This window comes from Arctopsyche grandis, chromosome 1 (genome assembly GCF_051622035.1).
Source record: "Arctopsyche grandis isolate Sample6627 chromosome 1, ASM5162203v2, whole genome shotgun sequence".
Lineage (NCBI taxonomy): Eukaryota > Metazoa > Arthropoda > Insecta > Trichoptera > Hydropsychidae > Arctopsyche > Arctopsyche grandis.
This window is the reverse complement of record NC_135355.1, coordinates 11438194-11451803: the sequence shown is the minus strand read 5'-3', so window position 1 is coordinate 11451803 and position 13610 is coordinate 11438194. Positions and strand designations below refer to the sequence as shown.

General features: G+C 34.5%; 1 protein-coding gene across 3 annotated transcripts in view; it reads left to right on the top strand.

The window, feature by feature from the left end:
* spz5 (spatzle 5 Toll-1 receptor) overlaps positions 1 to 6342 on the top strand; it is a 35392-nt gene extending 29050 nt beyond the window's left edge. For 2 of the 3 annotated variants that reach the window (XM_077440401.1, XM_077440392.1), the window contains exons 4-7: positions 643 to 959; positions 3858 to 4248; positions 5306 to 5635; positions 5944 to 6342. In XM_077440401.1, the coding sequence (XP_077296527.1) occupies positions 643 to 959; positions 3858 to 4248; positions 5306 to 5635; positions 5944 to 6118 (1213 nt within the window). In that variant the 3' untranslated portion in view covers positions 6119 to 6342. Of the gene's footprint in view, positions 1 to 642; positions 973 to 3857; positions 4249 to 5305; positions 5636 to 5943 lie in introns of all 3 variants that reach the window. The other variant, XM_077440411.1, reaches the window with a different exon arrangement.
* Positions 6343 to 13610: the final 7268 nt, after the last annotated feature.

The following is a 13610-nucleotide window of genomic DNA, read 5'->3' as shown; positions in this document are numbered from 1 at the left end:
TTCACTAATAGAGGCCTAATAGGTAATATGTAATTTCTGTAGTGAAAATATAAGCCAGCAGCGTGGCTCGGTCGTTAAGCTTCTGCTTAACACCGAGAGGCGCCGGGTTCGATCCCTTGAGCTGACCTCGATTGAAAAGAATTTTTCTGAGTATATCTGTAATGCTGCTGGTCAGACCAGGATTTGTGACTCCTGGTCGATCGTTTCCTATCAGAGTTTGCCAATTTTCTCTGATTTCATTGTTGAAACGATTCCCGATTAAAAATTGGCTAAAAATCCTTCCTACCCACTATGTCACCACTATTTGAGTATGATTAATGTAAATATTATAATAAAATGTATGTACAATTCATAGATGTCTCGTTAATTATCGAGTTTAAGTCAGTGTCTCGTAATTTAGCGACTTATGTACATATATAATAAAAAAATGCTGTATTGTTTGTAATTGGCCAGGAAGGCGCATTGGGGTTTACCTGTAATGCCTTCCTGGTATGAAATAATAAAAAAAAAAAAAATAAAAATAACTATACCTAGTGAAAATATAACTGGAATTAAATTCACTGAAACGTATATTATGTAATTATAATTTCACTGTAACATTTACATACATACTTAAATATTCATTAACCGTGTTTTCGACAGCGACCTGATTCGTCATTTGGTCGAAAAGGGTGAATACGACTTTTCAACTTTGCTAAGCGACGAGACCAGGGACGACTTTGGTGCTACGAGACCCACTCAAGGTCCATACGGATATGGACCCCATTCTTTGTCTGGCACCCAGGGTATCAGCCTCATCACTGAAAGACCAGCTTTTGCGGCCAAGCAGCCTTCAGGCCAAGATCTTTATCGCGGTGGTATGCCCTTTAGCGGAAACGGACAGTTTCCGACTCAAAGTTCGTTCCAAGGACCCCAGTATTTTGGACCGAACAAAGGCAATACACTATCGCCCCCCGGCGGTATGTTTCATATGTAAATTTTAATTTTCATATATTTTATTACCTATTTACTTTCTACTCTTATTATTTTCATCTATTTGCGCTTACTTATAAACTTTCTTACTTAAAACCATGCCTACAAATAATTCAACCACCATTTCCTCTACAATTAAAGAAATCATTTAAGTTTCACGTATACAAATACATTACAACTTTCATTATTTTCTATTTTAAATTTTTCGTATCGATCCACCTTCATATTTTTTATCATACTATCTATCTTTATATTAATTAAGTTTTTATTATACATTAATCAATATGTAATGAGTTGTGATTTTATGCTTAATTATTATAATTTAATACAATTTTCTTTTAAGCCTACCCAGTATGACGTAGTTTGCTTCGAAAAATCACTTTTTAAGCTTTTAAGTACGTACTTAGGTAACAAAGCACTTGACGATATGAAGCGTCTGATCATATTATATTTATCTGCCTATTTAGTAGCTTCGAATAAAAGTAGCACCGCGTCTGCACCAAAAACGTAACAAAAATGAGTAGAAACCAAATATCGTTTGGTTGTAATTTAAATCAAAATGTGACTGAGGTGTAAATAACACAGTAAATAAGTAAATGGTGGTTGGAATTTATTGGCTAAAATAAAAAAATAAAATAAATACATGGCTGGTGGTATGAGGGTTATTTACTTTTCACTCATTATCCCCATTGCTCTCAACCATTTTTCATCGCTAAAAATGTACGTGTTCCGAATCAATCAATTAAATATATGTAGGTACAATTAAAAAGCTACTGCTCAACATTATCCAGAATTTATTTATAGCATATATTCGATTATATATTATACATAGTTCTACTATACATCATATTTGAATTTATAATATTTTCCACTATTTCAAATCATCCAAGCAAAGCTTAACAAAGAGAGCAGATGCTCCTAACATTCTGATATACACATGCTTTCGTATACATATGTACATATGTAGATACGCGAATCCCAAGTTTCTTACTATCAAATGTCAATGACATTATCGAAAATGAAACCAAAAGATCATTTTAAATTAACAACTATTCTTATACCCATTCTTCTACCGGTCTCCGTGACGAGCCAGAATGTTAAATTACAGAAAACGCAAATATCGGAAGGCAAAGATCGAAAATCGAAAGATCTTAAGTCGAAAGATCAAAAAAAAAAATGGTGCATGGTAAACGGTACATACTCACTTAATTTGCGCGAGCAGGATACAACAGGAACAAGAGGAACATGCTTTTCCTCCCGTATTAATTACGCGCACATTAATACGGGAGGAAAAGCCTGTTCCTCTTGTTCCTGTTATACCCTGCTCGCGCAAATTAAGTGAGTATGTACCGTTTACCATGCACCCTTTTTTTTGATCTTTCGATTTTCGATCTTTGCCTTCCGATATTTGTGTTTTCTGTAATTTAACATTCTGGCTCGTCAAGTAGACCCTTCTTCTACATATCTACAAGTGTATGTACATATATTGCATTTGCAATCTCCCTTTAATGTACCAATTTTTTTTTCCGATCCTGTTTGTCCCAATTACCGTTTTGAAAATTCACTAGATAACACTGAGCAACAAAAAAATTACCAGAGCGGAGACTAATCAATCTTTACTAAGTTTGACCCAGTAAATTCGAATATGATAATGATTTTTGTTGGTTCGCGATCGTTTACGAGATATGAGCGTTTACAAAAATGCTCAATTTTTACAGTTTTTTGGCTTTTGCGGTCTTTAACTGAAAACCTAGTATTGCTGTGCTCAAAGTGAGTATTGGAATCAATAGTCACATGTTTTTTCTATTGATTCTGATTTTTTATTGTTTGTATTGTAATTGTAAATATTTTAAAACAATAAAAAATCACAATCAATATAAAACAACCTCTGACTAATGATTCCAATACTCAACAATCAATCGTTCTCCTCTTGTTTAATCAATTTTAATTTTATAAATTATAATAATTTTATGAAAAATATAAAGTAATTGCACAGTTCGGCCCGTGAAATTTCATTCGGCTCCCACGTAGCCCGACCTTTAACAATAACTTAAGGTCATACGGTAATTAGAGCAAGAGGGTTTTGCTATTTTGGTTAATTTCGTAGAAAACCTTTTTTTCGCTCTCTTTCTTTGAACATTGTTGGAAAGGTGCCCCAATGACCATCCCATTTCTGGTAATAAGTTATTAGTAAAGAGCGGACCCAGAGCGCGCTGTTCATTGTTCACATGTTGTAAATGCATTGTTAAAGGTTTGCCGAACCTTTTTTACAAAGCATTTAAAATAATGGAACAATAGAAGGCGCGCTTCCGGTCCTACCTCTAGTTATTAGTCTAGTGGCCGGATCCACAGCGCGCCGTTTATTGTTCGATTGTTGTAAATGCTATTGTTCATTGGTTGTAAGAGGTTCGCCCAACTTTTTTTTTTATACTGTAGCTTTGTAAATAGAGCCAAACCGCCCCGATTCCTGGAAAAAGCACTGTCTCTATCCGCAGTCTAGTTATTACTAATAACTAGAGGTAGGATAGTCACAGTGCTATCCATTGTTCCATTGTTGTAAATCCTTTGTAAAAAAGGTTCGGCAAACCTTTAACAATGCATTTACAACCTTTGAACAATACACGGCCCCCTCAGGCTCCGGTGACTACAGTAATAACATATACCCAAACGAAAACGTAATCATCATATTGTACATATGTAGATATATATATATATATATATATATATATATATATATATATATATATATATATATATATATATATATATATATATATATATATATATATATATGTATGTACATAGAAACGCGATTGGTTGAGAGCATTTGATCGATTGGAGGTATTTTACTAATTCACATGCGTCCTCCCATCATCCATGTGTAGGTTACGTTGGCTACTACACACCGAGTCAGCAACAGCGACCTCAATCGCAGCCATATCCACCACCTCGCGATTCCTCGTACTTACCGCCGAAGGTGTCAAACACCAGTACCGGCACGGGCATACGATTGGATCAATTCGGTGACTTCTGGCGAGGCAATTCGTATTTCGAGGTGCCGAGAGCGAATTACCAAGCCGGCCGATATTTGGACTATGATGATAATAATGGAGGCAGCCCATATTACAGTGCGGCCGGAGAGCAGACCGGTGCGCGTCACCAGACCATCAGGCCTACTAGCCAGGCTGACTGGAGTTCAGCAGTTCAACAAAGCAAGAACGACCACTTCCTACCACCGGCTGTAACCAACTATAATCCAAATGACTGGTGGCAAAGGTAACCAAACTCTGAAAGTTTCAATTTCTTATATCATAATCCTGAACTTGCATCGTTGCCTTTAGCATGCCGATTGTAAACAGATCGTGACATATCATTGATCTAAGTTGGACGTTTGTGGTGAAACATTCATCAGATTAAGATTAGGAACGAATTATAAGACGATAATCATATGGAGATGAATGTGTATGCATCGCTGTTAGGTACATAGTTTTGCAAGTGTGAAAAATATTGATTGAAGAGCGTCGATGGTTTCCTGTTGCTTTTCTCCTTATACATACCTCTTATTTTACGTGATATTTTTTAACGATGTTGGCAATTATAGTAGATACCAATGAGACATCGGTCTCATATATGTACATACATATGCATGCACTCTGACCGATTCGGATAGTGTCCTTCTCTGCAAACTCAGTCGACTCCCTACAGCTATTCACAGTTGAAAGCCCTCCGTATCCAGCTTTATTTTTTTGCACTTTTACACTTAGCGTCAATTTTGCCACCCAAATCAAGTTCGTCGCCAGGCCAATATTCTGGCCAATATGAAGTTTCCGAATGGAAACATCATGGAAGAGAAACTTCGTGGAGAATTGCTGAGTGTATGCAGAGAAATTATCATAACATTTAATATTGCCTTTTTTACAAGGCTTTATATATTTTATTTTCCAGAAACTTAAAATAAAACCGTTAAAGCTTGCAAATGCGTTTTTGAATTATTAGTAATATAATAATTTCGAGAAATAATAAATTAAAGTAAAATAGTAGTACCTACATATCTTTTAATGGGGGACCAGGTCATCATTGAAAACTCATTTTCATTACTTGCTATATACATATGTAGTATGTAATATATATACAGATTTAGATAAACGGTAATCGATGAAAATCCCATTGAGCATCATTCCTAAAATAATCAGATTGTCGGGGATATTTAAATAGTAACTATACATTTTTCAAATGTATAATATAAAATATAATTTCATAATAATTTAAAAGTAACTATGGCTAATGTAATTAGAAAAGACTGTAATTTAATTGTTGCCAAATTTACTTTCAGATTCTCAACCGACCCCCCACGCTCACCTATTACCCAACAACAATCATCCTACAAATCAGTCGACAGCAACGACATAAAAATTCGCACCATATCAAAAAGAGAGACTACGAAAGGCGGCACATCACCAAACAATGACAAAAATCCATTCACAGATATAAGAAGCAAACGGCAAGCACAAGCACCAAGTGGTGAACAATTGTGTCCTACCAGGTCACAGTTCATCATGCCAAAAGCAGCGTTGAACAAACAGGGCAACTGGATGTACGTCGTTAACATGGGTCAGATCATGGACAGCCAATACTCACAGCTTGTCAAGAGCGAAATCTGCGTGTAAGTAAAAAATCCACTGTCTCTCATTCACCCTACGTATCTAATATCCAATAATTTAATCGAATGAAAACAAATAACCTGCCACTCCACGAAATTGTTCCATATACATACGTACATATGTATGTACATACATAGGTACATGTTGAATTGGATGAAAGTATGAAAGAGTACGCAATCGGCTCAGGTTAGGCCAATGTGTGTACTTGCATATTGGATCTATTATTTTGGTGTAACTAGACTTTCATTGCTAGCTGCGGGTAGATCGAACTTAAAATAATATGTATTACATTTTTGTTTTTGAATTTCAGATCACAACAATGTGATGGTATTTGCTCTCTGCCTCTTGGCTACGTATCTCGCTGTGAACAGAAATACGTGCAGAAGAGACTTGTGGCCTTAGACCAGGGTGGTCAGAGGCTGTACACAGATATATTTTGGTTTCCAAGTTGTTGTTTATGCACCATCAACAATAATCAAACTTAAAACACATCTCGCCCTCATCCAAAAGTTTATTTTTTGATCAACGTAACTTTGTATTAAAATTCGACTCCGTTTATTTGGAGGTTCTTGTCAAGCACTGCCGTCGAAGCATTTCAAATTAAATTAGTATTATTGTAATAATATTAGTATTTTTAAGCAAAATTTTAATATTAAGCAATTGAATTGTTCGTAGTCAATCTTTAGCTAGATCCGAGAGTTACCATTTTGAGTGTTTTTTTTTATTATTACTTTTTATTATATGTAATATGTATGTATAATACATATATATGTATGTGTACTTGTACATATTTTAAAATGTAGCTCTCTTGTGAATTGTTGCTTGTTGTGAAATGAATACCAGTGGCTCTAATGTGTTCATAAATTAGTGTATCAGTACTGAACGTACATATGTACATACATACCTATCTCCGTGACGAGCCAGAATGTTAAATTACAGAAAACGCAAATATCGGAAGGCAAAGATCGAAAATCAAAAGATCTTAAGTCGAAAGAACAAAAAAAAGGGTGCATAGTAAACGGTACATACTCACGTACATACTTACTTAATTTGCGCGAGCAGGATACAACAGGAACAAGAGGAACAGGCTTTTCCTCCCGTATTAATGTGCGCGCGCAGAATACGGGAGGAAAAGCCTGTTCCTCTTGTTCCTGTTGTACCCTGCTCGCGCAAATTAAGTGAGTATGTACCGTTTACCATGCACCCTTTTTTTTTTTGATCTTTCGACTTAAGATCTTTCGATTTTCGATCTTTGCCTTCCGATATTTGTGTTTTCTGTAATTTAACATTCTGGCTCGTCACGTAGACCCATACATACATATCCTTAACATTTTTTACATATGTACTTTTTTATAAACAACATTATTTTAAATATTAAACATGCTGTTCAAAAACTATTATTAGAGACACGTATTTTAGCGTTTTAGCGTTATCAATTTTTATCAATTTTCCTTTTTTTCATTTTGAATTTTAGCGCTTTAGAGCATTAAAACTGTTTAATTTTAACGTCATTTTAGCATCTATTGTTATTACTTTTAACAAAATGTATATATACATTCGTACAATTTAAAAATAGCACAACAATTAAAAAATAATAGAAAATTACAAAAAAAATAAAAATAATTTTTAATTACAATATCATAAAATTTATTAAAACTTAGCATGGTACATGTTTCCACAGATGCTTCTTTAATATTTGTGCGACGATCAGTTCCAATTAAATTAAATTTACTGAAATAAATTTCAGCATCTATGTATGCACACTATTAACTGGACACCAAATTGATCTTAAAGCAGCACAAACAAACTCTTCATATTGAATAATTTTGCACATTAATAATTGTAATATATCTGGGGTGGATCCATTTTTTATTTTACTTAACAGTTATTTGAAAAGATGCACATATCATTCCAAACGTTGATCCTCTGTTTAATGCGTGAAACAACGGCAAAGTTAAAAAAACAACCGTTTCTTTATTAATATTAATGTTGGATTTTGAACCTGCCACATATGGATTGAATAGTTCACCCAATGTTTGAAAATATTTTTTTGGGATTTTAGAATCTTTTTCCAATATTTGCCAATATTTTCGATTTTTATCTATTCGCATATTTTACAAACTTCGAATTTATTAACATATATTCCAAATTTTATCATCTATTTAGGATCTATCGCAAAATGCTAAAAATACATGTCCTAATTATTATCTAATAAACGAACCAGTGTTTTGATATACTTTATTTTCAATAGATGTCACATACTGACGTTTTGTCTCGTGTACTCATAAAATTGTTTATTTTATACTTTACTTTTTTGATGAAATTTATTTTTTTATATTCAGACTGTTATTACTTATAATATTAATAACATAAATAGTTATTTTTATTATTAATTTATTTGACTACTAAAAATTCTGACTCCTAAAATGACATTTTATATAATTTATTTGTAAAATAATGAATAGTATAAAGATACAAAATACAAAGTTTCATAAGATCTGTGAAAAATTATGTAGGTAAGGTTTTGAAAAACATAATTTGAAATTGCAATTGTTTTTTTTAATACAAATATAGATGTCTCATTATATTTAAAATTTGATAACATGTTATTATCAATATTTATGTACACGTGTTACTTTATACATAATTTTTAAAATAATGAAATAATAAACTATTACTATTAAATTAGATCATTTTACTATACAATAGTCATCGTTTTGTAACATTTTTATTAGAACATATGTACATACATACATACATATATTAAAATTGTTCATCAAGCAAGCAAAATGAAGATGATAAGAAAAAAAAACATTAAGGATAGAATTGACAAATTCACGGAACGGCAAAATTGAGAAATACGTTCATTTATATTTAGAAACATTTAATTTTGCGAAGAATGGTAATTTGTATAACATTTCCGGTTTTATTGGCGGTGGTTCCACTAAACGAAAAGCTCTCATCGAACTTTCGTAGGAGCACTTTGTTTCATAAAACACGGCAATCCACTCTCTTAGGGCAATGAAAGTTCCCCATTTTATCGCATTTGAGAATATAACAAATTTCAGTTATTTGTCGGCGATCGAATATTTCACCTGTTGGCAGTTTCACCTTCACAAACCATTTTCACCCGAATCTACTTACCAATTATTTAGAGTAAGCTACGCTATTGACATACGCTAATAAATCTAAAATAGCTAATAATAACGGTAGTACATTGTATACAAATATTATAGTGATGTACATAGATTAACGCGAAAGATGATATTTAAAGAAAATATTAACCCGTTCATCATTTATTGCATTAAACATTTATTGTATTAAATGCCTCCTGTTGTAATTTCTAAATGCAGTTTAATTGCAATAATCATTCAGAAAAAAAGATTTCATACTCAGGAATAAAAATAGAAAAATCATTTTAAATATGGATGAGAATAAATCAGAATGGACTGAGTACACAATATCGCTCTTTAAAGACAATAGAGAAACCGGAGAGCATATTGAAGATCCAGAAATGGGACCATATACATATGTATATTGAAATCTGAAGTGGAACTTGCTATAAAACTAGCAAAGAGTCGGAAAGCTACTGGACCGGATTTGATTCCTGCCGAATTCCTCAAAAATCAATGGGCACAACACTATTATACCTATATTATACATATAAGCTACCCGCTTTCCATACATATGTATGTATGCATGGTAAACGGACTTTTTCACATATCGACATAAAAATTTCGAAAAAATTTCGATCTTTCGACTTTTGCTCAAGTCACTTTCGATGCAGTAACAGCCACCGCATAAATACACATACGTTGAAGTATTTAAAAATATGTATAATAAAATGACTCTTTTTTATGGTATCTGACATTTCGGCGCGGTACAACTGAGCTCGGCGTCATTTGGGGCATCAAAAAGTTAAAACCAAACAAGAAAAACAATATTTGTATGCAAAATAAATAAATATTAGAGTATACTACCACTATCCAGGCTAATGATGGAGAGGTGTCGAACGAATAATCCGAATTAAGTATTAAAATATTTTTAAAATATTATTTTAATATTTACAAGATTTAAGTTTACAGATATCTTTTAGCGATTTCTTAATGTCAATACGAATTTTCCTAGAAGCAATTATATCGTTAAATTTTAATCCCCATTGGTCAATGACCTCAGATAATGTGTCAAGAGAAGCGAATGATTTAGTCACGTGTTCCAAGATATACACATTTTTAATCTTGTTTTAATTCAATTAAACATAACTCAAGCAAGGCATACAAGGCATATATGTACATATGTATATTCAGTGCGCCGAAATTTCGGGCACCGAAATGACGCCGCGCTCAGTTGTACCGCTCCGAAATGTCATCGCGATTCTGTCTGCGCCTAAATGACGGGACACCCCTTTTTTATGGGTCTACGTGACGAGGCAGAATGTTAAATGACAGAAAACGCAAATATCGGAAGGCAAAGATCGAAAACCGAAAGATCAAAAAAAAAATGGTGCATGGTAAACGGTACATACTCACTAAATTTGCGCGAGCAGGATACAACAGGAACAAGAGGAACATGCTTTTCCTCCCGTATTCTGCGCGCGCACATTAATACGGGAGGAAAAGCCTGTTTCTCTTGTTCCTGTTGTATCCTGCTCGCGCAAATTAAGTGAGTATGTACGTGAGTATATATCGTTTATCATGCACCATTTTTTTTTTGATCTTTCGACTTAAGATCTTTCGATTTTCGATCTTTGCCTTCCGATATTTGCGTTTTCTGTCATTTAACATTCTGTCTCGTCACGGAGACCGCTTTTTTATATATGTACATAATAATATCCCATTTCCCCTCCCCATTATGATATTGTCGTTTAAATTTTGCCGATTTACCGGTAAACTGATAAACCGGTATTGCAATCCCTAATTTTAATGCTGCTAATTTTAATAATGTTAAATAATTCAAGTGTTGAAAAATTTAACTATGGATCTACATTATTTTATTTATTTATTACATACTTGTCATAACTAGACTACTGCGTTGGCTTGCTGCTCGTATAACAATAGACCTCTCAACTAGCGTACAAAGCAAGATAGCAAAAAAACGTGGTTGACTATAGTAATTGACAATATTGAACCATTTTTTTGCAAAAAGCATCGTCTGAACGCTGATCTTTGTTCATAACCATTTATCCTAACATTTTAAATGTGCGTGGGTCACGGAGCAATATAAGCGAGCGACCTATCCAACCCAGCCTCAACCTTTCTTTCCGTATCCTTGTATCCCTTTTTTTCATTCATTTTATTGTATGAAATTGTTCTTTCGGTTTCCCGTGTAATTTATTAAAAGAACAGTGCAACCTCATAACTCGCATTGTATAAGTCGTGATTAGCCCAGATTTAGAAGAACAATACCCTGAACATTTCATTTGTACACAAAACGGTAGACTGGTTGATGAGGAGTTGATGGGGATAATTTCTTCGAAGTAAGGTAGCCATTTAAGTCAATGTCATATGTAGCTATACGAATAGGTTATCAATGATGTTTCACGCCGCGAATAATATTTTTAAAAAATCTTTGGAAAACAGCAATTCTGATAGTTTCAATTCCATACCCAGAAGACATTGCATTGTCTTTCGTATTGTATACCTGGGTGAAAAATTATCATTGCGATGTAAGTTATGAAATAGTATAAGGCACCCGCGTCGCACAGCATCGTCCGACAATAAAAGTGCGTAATATCGATCAGAGTCACCCAAGCACTCTCCCTCGCCCCATCCCCCCCGACGCACCCGTTGCAGCATCCCCCGGCCGTCGCCATGGAGACAGATCTGTCACACGCACCACCCATAAAATGCAGGCATTGATTTTTTTCGCCCTCGAGGGCCTCAGCTACGTCGCTTCCCTCCAGGCCTCATACCCTCGTCCTACTGGCCACCCCTCCTCACCGAGGTCTTTCGCCGACCCACCTCCTCCCCAATCCCTCCCCACCCGCCCACCGACGTCCCCTCGAAGGGCCGTTCCGTTCGCACTTTTATCGGTTTTAAAATTTCGAAAACGAACTGCGAACGCGAGCGGCATTCGCACACTAGAAAATGGTAGAGCGCAGAAGAATGAGAAAATGGGAGGATGGAGGATTTTAAGGGTGGGAGGAGGGTGTTCACACGTGACTTTTGATCTAGTCGTGAATATATGTATGTATGAACACACGTACAAACATACATTAATTTTTTTCACACGTTCTGCTAATTCTTTCGAAAAATTATAATAGATACATACATAAATATGCAGATGCAAGAAACCCCTCGAGTTTCTATTTTTATCGTGGGGACAACTCGTTGGCAGATTTCATGCAAATATTTTTTATCCCCAATACTAATTTTTATTTTGACGGTATTTTTTTAAATGTTTATTGAAACCGTTATTCAAATATTTGATGCAATGTTTTTATCATACATATAGCCAGCAGCATCGCTCGGTGGTTGTGTTTATGCTAAGCACCGAGAGGTTGCCGGGACCTCGATTGAAAACAATCAGAATACTAGAACTAGAATAAATATTAAACTGTTGGTCAGAATTTATATTCAATGGTCAGAATTTAAACTGGATTGGTCATAATTTGTATTAAATGGTCAGAATTATGTTGACAGATGGTCAGATTCATTTTTGTCAGTTAGCAATAGTAACATTACTAGTGCGTGCAACGTTGAAGATTGGCACAAGTGGTCAAGAGGACCACCGAATAGCCAAACGTCAAACGAGTATCATTTGCATGCGCTCGCATCTCGACATTGACAGTTCGCACGTGGTACGCGCTCACGCACTATCTACAACCCTCTTCAATAAAACATCTATCAGACCTTAGCTACCACCCACCACCCACGATTGTCCACGCTCTTTGACTGAACTCACTAATGTACACGACTTTAGGCATTCTCATTCCGGACAAGGTTATTTTCTTTAACAGAGGAAAAATTAATCAGCATGAAAGACTATTGTCTATACTCTATAAATACTATTGTTATTAAAGATTATTGTCGATTAGAAAAAAAAGTGTATGATATAATGATCGATAAATAAAAAATTATAATACTCTTTATGTTTTCCTTTTTTTGGGTAATATCTTTTCCTCCCGTATTCTGCGCGCGCACATTAATACGGGAGGAAATCCTGTTCCTCTTGTTCCTGTTGTATCCTGCTCGCGGAAATTAAGTGAGTATGTACCGTTTACCATGCACCCTTTTTTTTTTTTGATCTTTCGACTTAAGATCTTTCGATTTTCGATCTTTGCCTTCCGATATTTGCGTTTTCGGGCGTTTCACATTCGGGCCCGTCACGGAGACCGATAAATGCTATGTGTGTACATGTACATACGTTCATGTACCACACATCATTTATTATAACCAGTAGCGTGGTCTAGTGGTGAATGTTGAATTATCTCGTACTTGATGTTACAAGTTCGATTCCCGCTAAGTCTCGCTATTGGCCAGACCTTGATTTGTCAAGGTCGATCGTTTCTTATCAGAATTTGCCAATTTTTCTGATTTTCATTGAAACGATTCCTGTAAAATTGGCGTTTCCTTCCCACTTTTCTGTTGCGAACCTTTAGTTATTGTTATATCTTAGGTTTCGCCATATTGCTCACCATATATGTCTCTGTGGTTGTTTATCGAATATAAAAAAAAATCGTATTGTTACATGAAAGTTATTCATACTTATTTATCGTATTAATATTTGTAAAATCTGACGATAGATGTCAGATATTGTTTAAATTTACATGTATGTATCTACATATGTAATAATTATGTGGACCAGGAAGGCGCATTTGGGGTTTACCTGTTAAGCCTTCCTGGTATATTTGTATATATGTATGTAAAAAATAAATAAATATAAAATTATTAAATCACTAAAAATTAATATCTCGGTTTGTCGTTTGACTTCAGATAAATACTTTATTTCTTCATTTAGATCTTTGTCATGTAATTG